This window comes from Xenopus tropicalis, chromosome 8 (genome assembly GCF_000004195.4).
Source record: "Xenopus tropicalis strain Nigerian chromosome 8, UCB_Xtro_10.0, whole genome shotgun sequence".
NCBI lineage: Eukaryota > Metazoa > Chordata > Amphibia > Anura > Pipidae > Xenopus > Xenopus tropicalis.
In genome coordinates this window covers 82,748,896-82,769,761 of record NC_030684.2, presented here as the reverse complement: position 1 = coordinate 82,769,761, position 20,866 = coordinate 82,748,896, and the positions used below count along the sequence as shown (strand labels likewise).

The window sequence follows — 20,866 nt, the reverse complement described above, 5'->3', positions numbered from 1 at the left end:
GGCAGCTGTTGGAAAGCTAAGCTTAGGGGTTGTTGCAAATTATCATGCAGAAAACAAGGCTGGTCTGTTATTAGCTGATGCTACAGGACTGATTATTAAATTCTAATGCTAATTGCACTGGTTACTAATCAGCCATATATTTGTGTATATATATATATATATATATATATATATATATATATATATACATATATACACAGTCAGTACTCGAAACGTTGGATTTTTTCAAATAAATTTTTTCACTAATCACTAAGTCCTTGTGCGTGCGGCTCTCTCTCCTTATATTTCCTCATTTTGCCAGCACCCAGGGCATTTGAGCCTTTGTAGGGTGTGCTCCACTCTTCCTTATATATATAAGTTCCAAAAGGTAGGCACTCACGAAAAAGAGAGATTCCATCACCTGGGTGCAGTCCTTAAACCTCTGGATAGTAACACGAACAAACGGGCTGCTCCACACAGAACTTATGCAGAATAAGACACTATTTATTTCAGACTATAACAAAGACTGGCGTTTCGGCTGGACCTCCAGCTTTGAGAAAGGCTGGAGATCCAGCCGAAACGTCAGTCTTTGTTATAGTCTGAAATAAATAGTGTCTTATTCTCCATAAGTCCTGTGTGGAGCGGCCCGTTTGTTTGAAATGGCAATGAAAAATTACAATTCCATAGATGCTTCTTCAGAAGTCTGTTGAAAGGGTATTTCACCTTTAAACCAACTTTTAGTATAATGTGGAGAGTGCTATTCTAAAACTATTTGCAATTGGTCTTCGTTTTTTATTATTTGAAGTTTTTGGATGATTTAGCTTTTTGTTCAACAGCTCTCTGGTTTGGAATTTCAGCAGCTATTGGTTGCTAGGGCCCTAGTTGACCTAGCAATTTAGGCAGTGGTTTGAAAGAGAGAGACGGGGTTTTGAATAAAGAAGGGCCTAAACAGAAAGATAAGTAAAAATGTTCTGTGAGGCTACAGTTTTATTGTCATTATTTTTTGGCTGCTGGGGTCAGTGACACCCATTTGAAAGCTAGAAAGCATAAAAAGAAAAGTGCAAATAATTAAAGGGGTGGTTCACATTTTAGTATGTTATAGCATGGCCAATTGGTCTTCATTTTTTATTTCTTGTAGTTTTTAAATTCTTCTGACTCTTTCCAGCTTTCAAATGGGGGTCACTTGCCCTGGCAGTCAAAAATTGTTGCTTCATGAAGCTACAGTTCTATTGTTATGCTACTTTTTATTCCTTATCTTCCTATTCAGGCCCTCCTCTATTCATTTTCCAGTCTCTTATCCAAACCACTGCCTGGTTGCTCGGGTAAATTAGACCCTAGCAATCGCATAGCTGCTAAAATTCTAAACTGGAAAATAGTTGAACAAAAAGCTAAATAAAAAACACTCAAAAATCATACTAAAAGTTAATTTTTAGGTGAACAACCCTTTAAAAAAACTATAAGACCAAATGAAAAGTTCCTAAGAATAGACTAGACTATTCTATAAAGCTACATCATCCCTTTAATCACAGCATGAAAGGCATTGTGGGAAGTGAAAGCTTGGCTGAAATAAATGCTGACTTATGTTGCATTGTTTCAAGAGTCAGGAGAAGCAGTGCAGAGACACACATATTAGTTCTCACAGATGTAACACGTTGTTCCCATTGTGCTGCAGAAAATAAACAGAGGTGAATCCCAGTCTTAGCATATGTTTCAATATCAACCAGGCAGAACACACTGGAATCTGTCCTGTCATGTTTTGCTTACTGGATCAATACTGCAAGCTGGAAAGCCCAATCTGCATTAACTTCCCAACTGCTTCTCATGCTGTTCTCTTGCTACAGTCTTCTCTGTAAAAAAATGTCTTTACTACTTGCAGCCATGCAGCTATAGATGCTTGGATTTGCCCTTTACAATAACTTATGGATTGTAATTTTTAACCTGTCACTCTTCCTGGCTTTCATTTGCTTGCTGTGCTCACTGTTCTTATGTCTTTCCTTTGCATCACTATATCTTATTTATGTGCATGGTGAGGTACCTGTACTTTGTCTTCTTTGCCTTTACCATCCAACTATTCTCTCTTGTTGCCTGTTTATATGCACTCCCCCTGCTAACATGCCCCTTTTAATCATCCTTGCCTCTCATTGGTTGTTTTTCCTTTGCTTTCTGTATAGCAAAGGCTGCCTGTCCCTCAGCATTCCAGTTCTTCTCTCATTAACACTTGTTGTTATTTTATACTATGTATAATTCAGATTCTATGCAGTTTAAATGTTCAGTGTAAATGAGCCACTTCTGTCCAACAGTTCTACAGTCTATTTCCCTCTGTGCCTGGCTCTGATGTTGTAATGGCCTGTAGCTTTGCTATCACATTGTTGTTTAGCCCTGCTTTTACATATTTCTATTTCTGTCTCATGGTGTAATGCTGTGTCTTTCAGCCAATTCATGACTGGTGGCCTTATGTCCTTTCCCCCTAGCTCTGGCTTCTGGCTTGCATTTGTGCTTTGGCCTAATTCTCAGTCTTTCTGCTTCACTTTGTCTATTGGCCTAATGCTTGGTCCTGCTACTTAGCTAAGCTCTTGGCATACTTGTATGTTCTAAAGAATGGAATTCTTGTGATGTTATCAGAAATGTACATTAGTGATATGCTGGGAATGCCATTAGCATTGCTTATTATGCAGGTGGAATTGGTATGTTTCAGAAAGCAATGCACAAGTGTTCCAGCAAAAATAATAGGTAAAACTCTACTTAGCTCTTACTTTTGACTTCATGGCCTGTCTCTGGGCCTACTTCTGACTTCTGCCTAATGATCTCAACAGCTCTGCTGCCTTGTACCAAAGCAAGCTCTGTCTTTATCTCTGCCTAAAGCAAAATCAGTCACATTCTTTGTATGTTGCATATTTGATTGTGTCCTTTTCAAATATGTTTCTGCAGATTTCAGTTTTGCTCTGCTGTTATTTTTTCAGTGACCTGGCAGTGAATGGGTTTGTATGCCTCCACCCCCATTCTACAGCTGCCTTATGGTCATTTGATGGGGTTGCCATGGGAATGAGCCCAAGACTGGAAGAAAGAAGCAGATTAAGAAGGACCAGAGCACTCTGCCTTCCGCTGGGCAAGGGGGACAATTACAGCTGGAGGATGCTGTGCCGGTAATTGTATCTAACAGCTTTAACCCATGATCGACCAAATAGAAAAGAAAAACATGTATCAAATGCACACATGCTGTTCTGTCTTATAGATGTATGTTCTTGCCAGCCAACTACACTGTATTAACATGCATTGCATGTTTGTGTGTAAATAAAAAATTTATATATATATATATATATATATATATATATATACATATACATATATATATATATATATATATATATATAATGTTATGCAGCAGAGGCCAGCACTCTCGTATAGAACGAATACAGATGCCTGGGTGCAGTTCCACAATTTTGTTCACAAGTGCTCGAAGGAAGGTACCGCTCACTCAGGTCTTAGGTTCAATTTTGTAGGTTTATTGAAGAGGCAAGGGAACTGACGTTTCGGCTGCAACACCAGCCTTTGTCAAAGTTACAAATACAAGTGAAAAAAAACCTTATAAACAGTGTTTGGCGGGAACACCAATGTCATCACATTTGTGTATATGTACTGTCTGATGTCATCACATTTGCATTTTTTGGGGGGTGTTTTCTCACGCTCACGTTATTGTCCGTTGGTGTTCCCGCCAAACACTGTTTATAAGGTTTTTTTTCACTTGTATTTGTAACTTTGACAAAGGCTGGTGTTGCAGCCGAAACGTCAGTTCCCTTGCCTCTTCAATAAACCTACAAAATTGAACCGAAGACCTGAGTGAGCGGTACCTTCCTTCGAGCACTTATATATATATATATATATATACATATACACATACCCCATTTTCATGTAATGTTCATGCTCTGTGCTGTATACCAGTATATGCTATAATCATAAGTCATTACTCCGGAATGTAGTATGAAGCATTATCACATGACTCTAAAATCAGGACTGCCGTTAAAGCCTAGTTGCTCAATGCAATAAAGGCAGTGAAGGTTGGATTGTAAACAACATAAAGTGAGGATGCATTGCAGGCATATTAATAAATGAGCCAAAATCAAAAATGAAACTGAAATGATACTACAGCAGAAAGTGATAGTTTGTCATCCAAAATTATAGTGATCCATAGCAATTATTATTTATGAATGCAGAAAACATTTAATGGGATACAGTCATAAAAAAAGTATTTATTTGTGCATGGAAACAAAAAATGTTGCTTTTAAGAATGTGATTTATTAGGCTTCTTAAAAAGTTATTGTTTTTTTTGTGCTTGTGTGAGAGTGTGTGATGAGCACATTTTTTCGCCAGGCATGGATTCGCAGCGAATTTCCGCATTTAGCCATTGGCAAATTGTTTTGCAAAACTTCTGTGCAAATTATCCGCGGAAAAATTTGTTGCGCAGAAATTTTGTGGGCAACAAAAAGAATATACGCGGGCAACAAAAAAAATGTGCAACAAATGCATTTTGTGAATTTTCTTGCCGTTTCAAGAATTTTAAGGCGAAGCGAAACGGGACAGATTCGCTCATCACTACTTGTAATCCATTATTTCCTTTACTTAGTTTCTCCAAGAAGGTCCAGCTCATTGTATTACCGAGCAAGTGTTGGGGTGGTGTGAAAGATTTATTACAGTTATGGAGTGCACAAGGTATATAACTAGAATGGACAATGCAGCTGTTGTTTTCCTTTTTGTGTTTGGTGCTTCCTGCTGCTGCAAATTCCTGGCCAAACCTCTCACTCCTACCTTGGAGAGAGTAAGGAATTTGCAGCACACACATGGATGGTGTATATACTCACATAATGGATGCAGAGGAGGAAGCATTTGTTTATCATTGCTGGTACCAATTAACAAGCACAGGTGTTTTGGAATTGATATAAATGGGCCCCTTCCAAAACTGCTTAGCTGCCACTGTGGAAGCTAAATATTTTGTGACAGCCTTCTGATTAAAATGTATTGAGGAACCACAGATATTGCCCTTTGTCAAATGTCTCATGCATCTGACCCAATTTACTTGGATGGCAAGAAAATTTCATAGACTGGCATTTTGGTGACAGAAATCTTCTGTAATTGAAAATAGAAAGTCATTGGTCCATGGCAGACTGTCTGAAGCATGGCTAGGCTTCCTAACAGCAAAGGCTGATTTTCCTGATTTCTCTCATGCCATTCTCTTATAACAAGGGCTTCTTATTAACCCTTCAGCCCTTTGCTTTTTCTTGATCATTTAAATAGCCTACAACATCCTCTTTACCCAGAAACACCCAGGCACCATTTTGGTTTGACTAAATTGTACTTATGGTGCCCTCAGGAAATGCCACATTATTTTTTACAATGTTGAATGTATTATTAATTGGTGCTGTTATGAAAGGGTAAGTATGGCAATCTTACAGTCTTTTTAGCAGTGTTTGGGATTAACCTTAACCCCTGAACCTTACCTTTTAGGCCATAAAATCAGGATTCTGTTTTGTTTATTTTGTTTTGTAAGACTACTAGTGCCACATGGGGCTGATTCAGAATCTGCTCAAGCGCCTGCTTCTGCCTGCACCTGTTCCTTCACTCTCAGGCACTTAAGTGCTAGCATTAAAGTGGGTCACATTTACGGAGCACTAACTATGATTCTACTTGTTAAACTTTTCACATTTAACAAACAATTAACCCAATCTCCCTACATGCAAAACAGAATGGGATTCAACATTTCAAAGCAGTCAAACTGACACAGGTATTGCCTTTTCTAAAACATGTCAACATGCCTACAGTGAGAAAAGTTTTAATTAATAGGGGCAATATCAAATTGCTGGGAATCTCTCAGGATTGCCATTTTGATTTGATAAGAGTCCATGTGATTTGTCTATGCTCTGCATATGAGTTATCTCAGTATCATTTTTGGAACATAACATTAACTTGTTATATTTGACATTTCACTGAACTTTAGATCAAACTTTAATCTAGTTAAAGGTTTATTATCAGTTTTTAAAAACAACAAGATTTCAACCACAAAACAATGTGTTAATTTGATTAGAGCTGGAATATACAGTTTTTTTTAATTAGTAATTTTTTCCACTTTCATAAACGCATATATTTCATTCTCCCACCTCCCAGTCACAGAATTCTAGCTATTTGTAGCAGCTAATTAGCTGTGGTCAGTGGCCCTTATCTAAAGCCCCAATTATAGCTTGGGAACATAAAGCATATGATTCTGTCATGCCCTCCCCCACATTTTTTGCGTATACAAATCATGCTGTAATATAAGAGAGCATAAAAACTGTTAGGGATTTGGTACACAAATGTTTTCTCTGCTGGCATAATTCAGAAGTAGGAGAAGCTCCTTAAAGGACTTCTCCCAAAAGTATCTGTATTGGTGCTTACTAGCATATATTTACGTGCAAAAAAGTACCTGTTCTGGTGCTGTTGGGCATTTCCCATTCAAATGAGTGGGAGGGGACTGGGAGCGCTTTATTACCAGCAGAGAAAACACACCACATGCCATCAGCCTTAAGCTTATAACTACCATATTGGCCATCATGCTCCTCTCCTGTAGCCTCAAGGGTTCTCATAGCAGAAACAAAACAGCAATAATGTAACCACTAGTGCCAGGGCACACTCCAGTCACACCCCAGTAGTTCCACCCCTGCAAAACAGTCAAACTACTACTAATAAATGGTCAAAATGTGCTACTTTTCAAGTAACCCACAGCAAAACAGGTAGCACTGATCAGCTGGAATGTTAATGGAAAACATTTACATTGTGACATTAGATTTGCCACAATATCTTTCAGCAGATTCCATATACTTTTTTTTAGACCAAAAATGCAGTGTCAAAGTGCCTGAAGCAACACCCCTTAGCCTCGAATTAAAGTCCTTGACAAGTGCTTATGTCAGCCAGAAATGATAGTAGAATATTCTTTCACATGCACTGACCAAAGCATTTGTTAGACTATTTATTTATATTAATGGGGGAGGGGGGCACCCCATTTTAGCCTACCAAATAAACTAAATGCTTAAGCATTTAAAGTAGCACCATATGCTATCATACTAAGGCTGATGGCACAATAGGCATTTTCTCCTTCAGCGTGCTATAGTGCTTGTTTATGTAGATAAGCCATTTGCAATTTGCCTAGTCTTTGATGATCCATGGGTGATGCTGGAGGCCACCAAATGTTACCCCAACACTTAAGGGCAGTGGCGGACGGGGAGATTAGTCACCCCGTGACAAATCTTCATTGCTGTGGGCGCAATTCCATCCCACCGGCAAGAATGTAAATCACCGGTGGGATGGCATACGCGTCACTACGATTTCCCTAAGTCGCCCGAAGTTGCCTTGAGAGGAAACTTCGGGAAATCGTAGCAAAGCGTATGCCATCCCTGCGTACTTGAAATGCCAGGGCCTAGTTTGAAGCTCAATCAAGACCTGTCTGCTCCTGTGTACAGACTCTGTTTGCTACATTGGTTGATACATTTCTCAGCAGCATCTGTGGCACTTTTTATCAATAATAACAGCTGCCTTTAATAAAAGGGTTTATGCTTAGCAGGGCCAAAGATAAAAAGTGTATTCGCTAATGTGTCAAATTGGAACAGTTTACAAAGTAGGTGACACCCTGTCCCTATCACAGAGCTGGAGAGAGAAAGTGAACAATGAAACTTTAGACTTCAATATTAGAAAAATTATCAAAAATAAAAAAGGGAAACTACAGAAAAAGGCTCTATTTCTGTTGTGTTATCTAAAAACAATGTAATAATGTTTCTGGATATAGTGCCTCATAGACCTTGTGCATTTATGCATATGCTAATGCTTTTTTTTTTTAATATACATCTTTTAAATAACACTGCTGCAGTATGTTTTGACTGTGTACTTCTAATTAAGGGGTCTATTTATCATGCTGTGTATAAAAATAAATGGTGACCAAGTACAAAACATAATTTACAGCCTTGCTTGTAAAAAAAAAAAGGTGTATAAATTATCATTGTAAAAGTTTTTCGTGTAAAAATCCAGCATTACAGGCAGCACCTGCTTTTAAATGGTGGGTAATAAAACAGCAATCCTCCAGCAAAAAAATTGCCATTTTTACCTCAAAGTTACTTGCCACACAGTCATTACACAAAGCCTCTTTTTAAACTTTTTTTTTATTTGATAAGAGATCTTATGCTGTATAAATATTAATATACGGCTGTTGGCTAAACAGATCTGCAAAGGAAACATTTTGTAATAATTTACTCTTATCCCAACATGTCCTGGAATTGGGATAAAATGAGGTGTAAACAACATTAGACTGCCCTGTGTACATGCCCTAAAGCCCTTATTGCACTTGCTGCTGCTGATAGACTTCTGGTTTCTTAATTTGGTGCTCACTGTGATATTCACACATGACTATTGTGCAATCCAACTGGACTGCAGTCTGGTGCTCCTACCGCCTGCTTTTTCCATGATCTTATATTTGGGGACACCACTTTTATAATTCCTGTGTGCCCTGAGATTGAATGATCAGTTGGAGGCCACTCATATCAGACAATTGTAATTCCACATCTTAGAGATCCAAATGATTCCTTTCACAGGCATTTACACAGAAAAATATTAAAAATCAACTAAACATCATTGTAATAACATATATTTTATGGGCCACATTTTAAGAGGTTATTAGGTTACCAGATAACTTTATAAATCGGGCATGCTTGTAAAAAAATGCAGCCACAGGGGATAAACTGATTGTACTTGATGTGAATGCATTGGCAAACAGTGCAGCCCAGGAAACTGTCTGTTGTCTGTGGACAGACTTGTAGCTTCTTGTTAGGAGCACTGTGACTTTAAATGCAGAAAAGGATGCTGTGACAGGGAGGGGAAAGGAGGGGGCAGGCGATGCAAAGCCAAAGACAGGCAGAGGATGCACAGAGAGAAGGCTGTAGTGACAGGAGATAAAGTGAGGGATGGTATAAATGAGGAAGCAGTGGAAAGGAAAAGACAAGGGCAAAAGATAAAGGAACACATTTTTCCTAGTCTGCTGTTTTGAGACGGTCACACTTCTGGCAAATGTTCCTTTCCTAAGCGTTTAGTGTCCCTGGGCAACTCTGGACCCTGGGCTCTGATAGGTAGGTGCAAAACCACAAAAACAGGTTATAGTGTTACATACAAGAAATAGCAAAGGGGGAAAAGTTAGAAGGAACTCAAGCCTTAGTACCATGGAGAAAGATCAGCTGTCGGGACCCCAAAAAGAACTGATTCGTGAGAGCTGGCAAACAGTAAGCCAGGACCAGCTGCACCATGGAACAGTACTATTTTCCAGGTAAGAGACTGGCAGAGTCAATGACCAGGTGAAACATTTTAGCAAGCACCTGGTAACAGTGACATTTTTCAGTTGAAAAGGTAAGACACAGCAGTATTGGCACAAACTGGTGTCTGTAACTATAAGTGGACTGTATTGGTCATCAGAAGTTCCACGTGAATGTCTGATACGTGTAGTTCACCAAGTAAAATACTGGTACTATGGCATCTGCCAGGTAAGTGCATTTTGCTGGTAAGGACAATGGTGTGACCTGCAGATGAGACACTGACAGCAAGTGTTTTACTTTGTGAGAAACATAATATTGTTGTATTGTAATGACAAGTTACAGTGATATGCACATAATAGGTTGCATAGAATTATAGGGGATTATTAGACTTTGCTGTTCATTTTTGTAATCTTGCATCAGAGTAGTCCAATAAAAGAAATATAACTGAAGAAGAAAATTACATTTATAGGGGAGCCTTGCAAAGCTATATAACTGATGGCAGGTTAGGGCTACTGGATGACTTGAAAATTAAGGGACATATCTAGAAAATCTAGCTGTGCTGGTTACAATATAATTTAAAGGCAATTGGTGCATCCCTAAAATGTGCATTTATTTGAGGTGTCCCTACATTTTCAAGGGTGAGAAACTGGCATGTTCAGAGAATATATATATTTTTTCTCTCTCTCTCTCTCTCTCTCTCTCTCTCTCTCTCTCTCTCTCTCTCTCTCTCTCCATATATACATATATACATATAATATATGAATGACACAAGACAATTTTAATGTTTATTAGTTATATAGTAATCAGTACTACGATCTGGCATGATGTGCAAACAAAAATGACAACATTGTGACAATAAATAATAGAATCTGGGGTTATCAGATATTTATAAAAAATGGTATTTATGGAAAAGCATGGTGGGATTATTTTATATCAGACCACAAAACATATGTTTTGCATCTTAACTCTGGCATTTTTATCTGTAAGCGTGCATATTCTTGTGCTCTAGCTTTCTACATGAGAACTGCAGCTCTTCTCCTCTCTGATAACCTTCCCTCACATCTCTAAGACTTCTCTTCTGCTGGAATTCACTGGCAAGCTCCAGATCAGTTTTCTTACTAAAACACATTTCACTGGCACTGATTCTAGTTTTCTGCTGTCTCACATAAATCTCTAATTATACTGACTGTAGCAACATTCTCAACTGAACTGAATAGATCAATACTAAAACATTTCATATGTTTTAATATTTGTTATTTAAACAAATAACAGTTTTAAACAAATAACAGTGGCTAGTTATATACATGGGTGAGTAGTTAATACTGGAGGCATCCCTTATTTTGAATAAATAAGGTTAAGAGAAATGTTGGACTTTATTACAGATAGATTTTGATGCTGAATTTAGAGGATCAAGTACATGAAAGATCAGTTATAAGACTGATACAGATGCTTTATGGTTGATTAAATTCTGATGGGGTCATGTTAATTGTATGTTTCAAATAAATTAATAAGCCATTCAGACACAAGTCCTTTATAGCAGATTTCAATTATACTGAAATTCAGTGATGTAACATGACTGCCAGCACATCAAAGGGAAGCTAGCTACTTGCTGTCGGCACATTTAATATGCTGAAGAGGTACTCTTTTGGATTGTGTGATCTGCAACATAGGGACTTAAAAAAATGTTTGGAAATCGTGACCATATAACATGTATATTGAATCAAAAATGATAACATTCAAAGGAAGCTGATCATGGTACAAGCATCAATACAATAAAGTAATTGCAATGGCACATTATCAGATAAAATAAAGATATAGATAATTTGGTAACATGCAAGTATGGACATATTTTCATTGATAGGATGGGGTGAATGTTTGTGAGAATGGGGATGCAGAATACATTTTAAAAAGTGATGATGTCGGGGGAAGTCAGGGCAGAAAAAGAACAGTATTCTGAGGAGAATGTGGGTGAGAGTAAAATATAAGGTGTGGCAGAACCCCTTCACTCATCAGACCTGGGGAGCCCAACTTTCTTACCTGTGAGCCACAGTCAAATATAAAAAGACTTAGGGAGGTGCCAAATAAGGGCTATTTGGTAACCTCTATGCAAAAGCTCAGCTTTGAGGAGTACATAGTGTTCTTATTTAAGAAAACTTGCCACCAACCCAAGAATTCAAAAATAAGCACCTGCTTTGAGGCCACAAGGAGTAACTTGTTGCTCACAAGCTGCTGGTTGGGGATCACTGCATCAGTCTATACTAAATACTGTTTCTCTGCCTATAACACCTCCATATTGCATACCAAGGGAGTGAAAAATAAAAGGTTATTAGATATTGGGGTCAGCAAAGATAAGTAAAATAGTGAAAGGCTGGCAGACTAAAGTGGGTGTAAGAAAACGTGATACCATGCCAGGCATCTAGAGATCGGTGGGTAAGGATTGCAAATAGGTTAGCAGATGGTACAAAGCTATGTGGTGGAGTCTATCCAATATGTTTTATCCTTGACCGTGTTTTATCCAGATTTCCTAATAACTTGTTTTACTTATTTTCCTATTCCTAATGGCCTATTATTGACCTGATAGTCTGCTTCTAGCAGCATGTATTTTCACTATTATTAAAATAATGGACAATTTACCTTTATTTTCCCTTATTTGTAATCATGCATGACATATTATTAATAATAGTATTTGTTTGTGTAAGCACACTTATTTGCATTTCCATTTTAAATTTCAATATATGGTTTCTACGTTAATTAGGCCTTAATATCCAGAACTGTAAAAAAAACAAACAAAATATAGAAATGCAGAGAAAAGAATGCATATTATTTTAGAATATTTCTGCTTACTCCATACTAAAAAATGTAATTTAAACTAACTTTATGCCAATGGATTCTGCCCCCCCACATAGTAACATAGTAAGTTGGGTTGAAAAAAGACATACGTCCATCAAGTTCAACCATAATGCCTATATATAACCTGCCTAACTTCTAGCTGATCCAGAGGAAGGCAAAAAACCCCATCTGAAGCCTCTCTAATTTGCCGCAGAGGGGAAAAAATTCCTTCCTGACTCCAAGATGGCAATCAGACCAGTCCCTGGATCAACTAGTACTAAGAGCTATCTCCCATAACCCTGTATTCCCTCACTTGCTAAGAATCCATCCAGCCCCTTCTTAAAGTTATATAATGTATCAGCCAGCACGACTGATTCGGGGAGGGAATTCCACAACTTCACAGCTCTCACAGTAAAAAATCCTTTCCGAATGTTTAAATGGAACCTCCCTTCTTCTAAACGGAGTGGGTGCCCTCGTGTCCATTGGAAGGACCTACTGGTAAATAAAACATTAGAAAGGTTATTATATGATCCCTTTATATATTTATACATAGTTATCATGTCACCTCTTAAGCGCCACATCCACACTTCCCATAGAGATCTTTGCCTACAGCAGACATAGAAAAGTTGGGTAAATTGCTACTCTTTAAGTCTTACTTTGCCATTCTCAGTTTGTTGACCACTGTCGCAGGACACATTTGCCACATATTCAGCCTGGGCACAACAGCTATTACAATGGACTGTATGCTGTAAAGCTTAATTAACAAAAAGGGCTTTTTTAAAGACCTCCAGTAGAAAATGTCTCTTTATCCAGGGCATTCTGGTAAAAGATGAAATCCCAATACCAAGTAACCATTTTGGGTCCATAACTGGTAACATAATGCTTTATTAGCATTTCTCTGCCAACACTGTGCCTTTTTAGTGATTCTGGGAAAAAATCTTAAAAATATAGGTGTGAGGAGGAAGATTAGAAAAGCAATGTGTTTAATTTATCGAGAGAATTCTCAAATCCAAAGACCAGGGCCACATGTTGATAGCTTGCATAGCGAGGCTCTACTATAGATAGTTCAGGTGAGAAGCTTGCTACGTGTGGCCATGACATCATTTCTGACATCAACACAACGAGCACTACAACAGGCTGCATGGTTATGTATTTCAGTGCAGTTTAGTTCTAATGGCTGACAAAACTCTTGATTGAATTATATGCTTCCCAAAATTGTGGTTATTTGCATGATTTAATGATATCTCTTCTTTACAGGCTATTTGAATTGGAACCAGAGCTGGTCTTCCTTTTTCAGTACAACTCCTCTCATTTTTCTAAAGTGCAGGATTGCTTGAGCTCAGCTGAATTCACAGAACATATCCGTAAAGTGAGTAAAATACTAAGGAAGGGTTTGGCAGCTTTTTGGGGGCAGTGAAATATATGCTTGCATTTCAAAATATACAGAGTGAAAGGGGTGTTCTGAATCAATACTAGTAGCGTGCTAAATGTGAAGTCAGTCTGACATGTGATTTAGAGAATAAAAGTAGTTGTGAACCTGATGCAGAAAGCTTTAAATTATGGCAAGACCATTTCCCATAGAGACCATTTTAAGCAAATTGTTCTAATTGTTTTGAAAATGATTTCCTTTTTTTTGTAATAATAAAACAGTACTTTGTAATTGATGGTAACTAAGTTACATGAATCCATATTGGTGGCAAAACAATCCTCTTGGGTTTATTTAATGTGTAAATGTTTTGATATTATGGTATGCTGATCCAAATTCTGGAAGTAGCCCTTATTGGAAAGCCCCAGGTCCCAAGCATTCCAGATGATAGATCCTATACCTATTTAATTCTGTGTTTGCACCAGTATGAAAAAAAACAAATATATTAATAAAGACCAGAACAGCCTTTTAGGATTAAAGGTCAGCCTTATATGTTGGATTCTTATATCATATCTTATAAAGACTGGCTTCAAGTGACTTCGTTAAATAGAACAAGGTATTATTTTCTAAACTTGCTGCAGAGCTGGTGCTAACCTGTGGCTCCAGGCTGCGTATCTGTGCACTGGATAAGTAAAGGCTCTCAACTTATTTAATATGAGTGGGTGAAGCAATTTATACATCCAGTGAGTAGGTTACATTTGTGCTTCATAATGGATTTTGATTTGATGCTGGACCCTTTGCTCTTGTTCCGAGACTTATACCATTTACTTGAGCTGTATGGTTCCTTGGGTGTGTGACAATGTTACCATTAATGTATATGCATAGGACAGAGCCTAAAATGAGGACAAAGCCAAAAAATGAATATGACTAGAATTGCTATATTTTATATATTGAACTTACTGCACCAACCTAAAGCAGTGGGCTCTGGGCAGCTGTTGAGAAGCTAAGCTTGAGGTCATCACAAATTATCAAGCAGAAAAATTGGGCTGGCCTGTCATATAAGCTGATGCTACAGGGCTGATATTTACATTATGATACTAATTGCACTGGTTTCAGAGCTGCTTTGTACTAAAAATCTGTACTGATTATTAACCAGCATTTTATTGTGATAGTTATATTCTATGTATAAATTAAATTGTCAGTCCCTAAGCCCAGGTAACTGACAGCAGCACAGAACATGCACAGTAGATCAGGAGGAAGATTGGGAGCTACTGGTGGGGGGGATCTTCTTAGATGCAAATCTTTCCTGCTAAAGTGCTGTGGTTGCCTTGGGCTGGTAATGGAAGGCCAAAACATAATGTACAATATTTCTGCCCTACTTCTTTAGTTTAGCTTTAGTTCTCCTTTAACTCTTTTACTGCCAACGACGTATGGGATATGTCGTGGCAGTAAAAGGGCTTAAATGCCAACGACGTGTACCATACGTCGTTGGCATTTAAGGGCTGCTCTCTGCAGCGGTGGCAACGTGCCAGGGGGGCTGTCATGAGGGTCCTGCGAGCGATCGTGTCGCAGTACCCTCCAGGAAGTGATGTGATCGCGTCTACTGCTTCCTTCTTCCCCCCCTAGCGCCGGCCCACTGAGGAGGAGGCGATCAGGTCTTCAGGACAGGTAAGGAGTTTTTTTTATTTTTGCATTTACACACTTACACACCATTTATACACACACTTACAGCACACATTTTAGCAGTTTTTTTTGTTTTTTTCACACCTTTATACACTTATTTACACTCATATACACACTTACACACTATCACACAACTTTTACACATGTACACACATGTATACACAAACACTTTGGGGTTTTTTTTGTTTTGTTTTTTTCATTTTGCCACTTTGTTTTTAGTTTCTTTTACCTAAAAACTGTTTATTTTGACAGCGTGACTATTGGATCAGATATTCTGACCACTAATTACACTGTCATGTGACTTATTTTGTCGTTTCACTGATTTGCACAATTTTATTGGTTTTATTGCATTTTTATCCCTGTATAAGTGTTCCTAATCTGTTTTTAGCGTAGCTTTGTCAGGTGTAACTTTGGTGTACAAAAATAACTTTGCCTATTTTGAATTCATCAGAATGTGTTCTTTCCACAAATATATGGTTTTCTGGGGGTCTCTGTATAGTTAGGGGGGTTACTGCACATAATACGCTGTCAGGGGGCTCTGTGTGCAAAAGCTGAGTTGGCAGGCGAGAAATCCATATGCGCTATTTTCATTTTGGGTTCAGTACATACCGCAGACTTAGGTATATCTATGCATATTGGGCATCAAACTGTTCAGTAGACCTTAGGTGTTCCTATTTGGGGTGACTTGCCTTTGTATGCAAGAAATTGTGTGAGATAAATGAGGCAAATTGCAACATTTTTAGGCGATTTTCTGAAATGTCATAAAAACCAATAACTTTAGGAAAGCTTTGTGGCTTGGTACTTTGGTGTAGAAAGGACTCTTTACCCTTGTTGGATTTGTCAGAATGTGTACTTTCCAAAAATATATTGTTTTGTGGGGGTCTCTGTATAATTAGGGGATGTTTCGGCATGCATATTGGGCATCAAACTGTTCAGTAGACCATAGGTGTTCCTATTTGGGGATTTGCCTTTATCTGATCTTTATCAAGAAATTGTGAGAGATAAATGCGGCAAATTGCAACATTTTTATGCGATTTTCTAAATGTCATATAAATCTGCAAACTTAGGAAAGCTTTACAGCTTGGTACTTTGGAGCAAAAAGAAATGTATTATTATATTATAGATTCCATTATAGATTCGGGGGGATGTGTACTTTCCAAAAATATATGGCTTTCTGGGGCGAGTGTACTTTTTTTGGAGCATTATCCCACATAAAGGATGTAAATGTGTTGATTTTGCAGGAGCTGAAATGATACATCATATGGGGGTATGTTCCCATTGGGGTCCCTACATGCCACATACTTAGGTAAACCTATACATATTGGGCATCAAACTGGACCCCTGGCGTTCAAATTTAGGGTGTTTTATCTTGGTACCTAACACTATGTGGGAGATAAGATGCTGCAAAGTGGAAGCTTTGAGGGGATTTTTGGAAATGTCATCAAAATTGCTAACTTTAGAAAAGCTGTGCGGCTTGGTACTTTGGAGTAGAAAGACATAGGTACCCATTTTAGATTCGGGGGAATATGTACTTTCCAAAAATATATGGCTTTCTGGGGTGAGCATACTTTTTACTAGCTTTATCCCACATATAATGATGTAAATGTGTTGATTTTGCAGGAGCTGAAATGACAGAAATGATAGATCATATGGGGGTATGTTCACATTGGGGCCCCTACATGCCACATACTTAGCTAAACCTATACATATTGGGCATCAAACTGTTCAGTGGACCCCTGGCGTTCATATTTAGGGTGTTTTATTTGGTTACTTTATGACCTGTAGGAGATAAGATACTATAGAAAGATACTATGGAAGCTTTGAAGCAATTTTTAAAAAAAATCACAAATTTTGATAAAAACCAATAACTTTAGGAAAGCATTGCGACTTAATAGTTTGGAGTAGACAGACAGTTATGCCTATTCTGTATTCCCCAGAATCTGTTCTTTCCAAAAATGTAAATTTTCTGGGATAAACCTTCTGTTAGTGGAAATTTTGTCCTTGAAATCTAAAGTAGCTTTCTGGAGCAGTGCTTTGGAAATTTGTGTACTGCTGGGAGTTTTTGACCTATACAAGTGACTAATCTCCATAAAACTATATATATTTGGTATTGGCACGTTCAGGAGACATGGGACTTTCTAAATCAGTTGTATATTCGTGCATAAAATAATTTGTTTCTAGTATGTGTGTTTATATTATGGAAAATTTGGGGTTTTTTTTGCATTTTTAGACATTTAGAAGCCTATATCTTGTTACAGAATTGGAATTACACAAAAATTCTACCATATTTTGAAAGCTTAGGTTGTTCTGAAAAAAATTATATATTGTTTTCCTGGGTAAACTAAGCCCTGAGTCCTCCTGTTGAGAAAAGTGGCGGGCCAGCAGGGGAATGAATGATGAAATTATGTTTGCTACTAAAAGTAATATATATGGAGCTGGAATTATGTTTTTTTAAAGACAATAAGTGATCTGAAAGGAAAATCTGTGGTGGTTGGACTGAGGCCATCACATAATAGGCAATATGGAGCATTAAACAAATAATTAGTTAGCAATCATTTATTCTGAAAGGTTTAACTATGACATATTTTGTTTGATCTGACAGGTTATGACAGTGATTGATGCTGCCGTCAGCAGTCTGGACTGCCTGTCTTCCCTAGATGAATATCTGACCAGCCTTGGGAGAAAGCACAGAGCTGTAGGAGTGAAATTGGAATCCTTTAATGTAAAGAGTTTTACATTTGACACCCTCTATACAAGTCCATCTATTCCCATCTAATGTCTATCCATCTATTTCCACTAACTGCTTATTGGTTAACCTGCACCAGACATTCATGCTCGGATGCCCCTCTTTATCACAAATCTGCTTCTACAGCCTAACTCTGCAGTCTCACGCATATACTAACGCACACACACAAGCTTCTCAGCTGTACCCCCATCATATACAATCTGTCACACCACTTCACATGCATTACAACAAGAAACTTACCTACCGTCTTATCTCCCCCAAAAAACACATCTCCTAAAAACACCTTAGCACACAGAACCACAAATCTGTGACACACACACAGCAAAAAAACTGACAGCACATTCTATCGAGTATTCAGGACTACATATATTTCCATATATAACTTAGTAAACAAAAAGTAACAAATAATCCTATGTATTTTAACATGCCCACCTTATTGGCATCAGAGTAGAAATAACAAAGATCCAGTAATCAAGATTTCTGTGGGTTCCTACATCCCTGAGTTGGAGTAAAGGGTTCCTAGGTGGCCCCCAAACTATCAAATAGATATTTTCAGAAAAAGCAGCCCAAATAATTAACTTTCTACTAATCTGTATTCACACATGCATTTACGACCAGAAATGCTGTTGTGGTTGTGCGAACCTGAACTTGCTGCACAAAAACGTTATATTTATTAAAGGTACTTGTGTCAAAACGAGTGCACTTAAGTATAGCTGTGTCTGGCAAATGCTACAACGTGGGTAAAAAATTTGGCAACTTGCACTAAAAGTTGGTTTTTGCACACTGTACTTGCAAATGACCCTGTACGGTGGTCCTAACTATTCACCATTGGTCATATTTTCAGAGGCTGACACCTCCCTGCATGGTAGCATTTCTTGGGAAAACTGTCTCCTGACCTGGGCATTGGTCTCAGTCACAGGTTTTATCTTCCTCCATAGCTTTTATGGGAGAGAGATTGGCAAGACCAAAGCATTGGTTTCACAGGCTTAATCCTCCCCACTCTGAAGTGAGCCAAGTATTAGGCTGCAGCTTAGGTATTTGGCTGCACTACATACATCCAGCTTTGGCCTTTTTTATGCTTAGGAAAGAGACAGAAGTCATCAGATGTGTCTCTGTTCTCTCCTAAGCAGAGCAACATGAGAAGAGTTTCTTCTCGAATTTGAAAGGTGCTGCTATTGTTTCTGTTTCATTATATTGGCAATGAGAAACTTGCTAATATTTTGAAATGTAGAAAAAGAATGTAAATCATAATAGAACTTTGAGCAATTTTACATTGGTGGAATCCAAACAATTATGCATTTGATGGATCCCTACAACCCTGCCACAAAAGCCTACATCATATCTCTTCAGAAAATCAGAAATAAAGTGATATTTAAATATTAATTCTTTTTAAATAAAATAACATTTTAGCTCTGCCAGCAAACAAAATCTAAAGGTCTCTCATTTTTAGATGCTCTGCTGATGTCACTTTGCCAGTGTTCTGTACTTGCAGCCCTGTGTAAGTGTTGCCATTGGCTGAGATTTTTGCTGTTTTAAATGTTTGGACTGCTTTGTCATCTAACCTGAAATTGAATTGATTATACACCTAATTATCCTTTGACGAGTCAAGGGTTTGTTATATGAGGATTATACAGTGTTAATAATAAGCTTTCCCTCTTAGACGGTGGGGGAATCCCTTCTCTTCGCTCTGGAGTCCTGTTTAGGAGATGCTTTTACTTCTGATACTCGAGAAGCCTGGAGCCTGCTGTATGCGAATGTGGTACAGTCCATGAGCCGTGGTTGGCACAGAGATTCCCAGGAACAGCGAGAGGGCATCTAACAGACAAGTAATATATATTTTCACAGCGTGAAGAGTTCATTCTTCAAACCCTTAATGGCAGGACAGCCGCTGTGCAGCACTTTAATAATACCCCACAGTGCTCTGCACACAGACATTCATCTTTGCAGACATCCAACTGCAGAGATAAAACTAGGGACATAATGCTGGGATTGTACAGAAACATTACAGATATCTGAAGGCTGGATAGAGTTTGGAATTTTAGAATACTCACTCATTCATCTACTGAAGTACAAATGCTGAAGTATACTGGAGCAGGTTGAGCTGTTACCCATTTTATGCTGTGCAAATATTCTGAGCACTGTGTTTCACTGTGTTTTTTCCACACTCTATAGATACATATATATATGATATTCTGAATATTCTGTATAAAACTGTGCATTTACCTTTGTGTCCAATACTTTTGATTGTGTAGACTACGTGCAGTAAATTATACCTGTAAATGAATTCATTCTAACTATAATCATAGTATTATACTGCTAAATGTGCTACCTATGCCTAGCCCTCTCAACACTGTTTCTCTAGTCTTATTTGTATGTCTTATCTATGATCTGATATTAATAAAATACAAAAATCCAAGAGAAAATATCAGCCACCCGATATCAATTTGTGAGGAGCAGTGTGTAAGGAATCTAATGATAAGTTTCTGGGCCTGGAGACTTGGTACATGGAAAGTTATGAAAGAGTTGTGGGGTTCTTTACTGCTACATTTAACTATGTATGTGTCCTACTACTATTGCCAAGTCAAGCATAAAAGGTACAACGCCTTATTAATATGGGGCCAACGACAGTTCTGTTGAGGCAGATTTACTAAACAATTTTAAGATAAACTTTTTTTTCGAAAATAACTCCCATAATTCATGTTTTATTAATGTTTAGTTAACTTTTTTTTTGTCAAAAAAAATTTGGCAGGTTTGATCCATCGAGTACCACTGGAGTCCTATGGAGGCTTAGTATAGTAGAGGAATAGTCAGTGACGGCCTGTGAGAAGTTAAACCCTCATTGTTTTCAGTTTCACCCAGCTTGAAGGGTTGAAGGGGGAGTTAACCCCCCCATTGTTTTCTATTTCACACGTTTTCAAAGGGAAGTTAATCCCATAATTGTTTTCA

General features: G+C 38.0%; 1 protein-coding gene across 2 annotated transcripts; it reads left to right on the top strand.

Annotated features, from left to right (window-relative positions):
* The first annotated feature begins 5,328 nt into the window (after window positions 1-5,328).
* ngb (neuroglobin) lies at window positions 5,329-20,348 on the top strand. Of its 2 annotated transcripts, none has more exons than XM_031890486.1 (4): window positions 5,329-5,405; window positions 13,383-13,494; window positions 17,777-17,896; window positions 19,581-20,348. In XM_031890486.1, the coding sequence occupies exons 1-4, from the start codon at window positions 5,332-5,334 to the stop codon at window positions 19,737-19,739; spliced, it is 465 nt and encodes a 154-aa protein (XP_031746346.1). In that variant the 5' UTR covers window positions 5,329-5,331; the 3' UTR covers window positions 19,740-20,348.
* Window positions 20,349-20,866: the final 518 nt, after the last annotated feature.

What these genes read in the sequence shown, in the direction of transcription:
- ngb (XM_031890486.1), top strand. Translation starts at nt 5,332, where the DNA reads ATGGTGCCCTCAGGAAATGCCACATTATTTTTTACAATGTTGAATGTA. An exon ending in ATTGGTGCTGTTATGAAAGG is followed by an intron (nt 5,406 to 13,382) that starts GTAAGTATGGCA and finishes TCTTCTTTACAG; the next exon opens with GCTATTTGAATTGGAACCAG. An exon ending in TCACAGAACATATCCGTAAA is followed by an intron (nt 13,495 to 17,776) that starts GTGAGTAAAATA and finishes TTGATCTGACAG; the next exon opens with GTTATGACAGTGATTGATGC.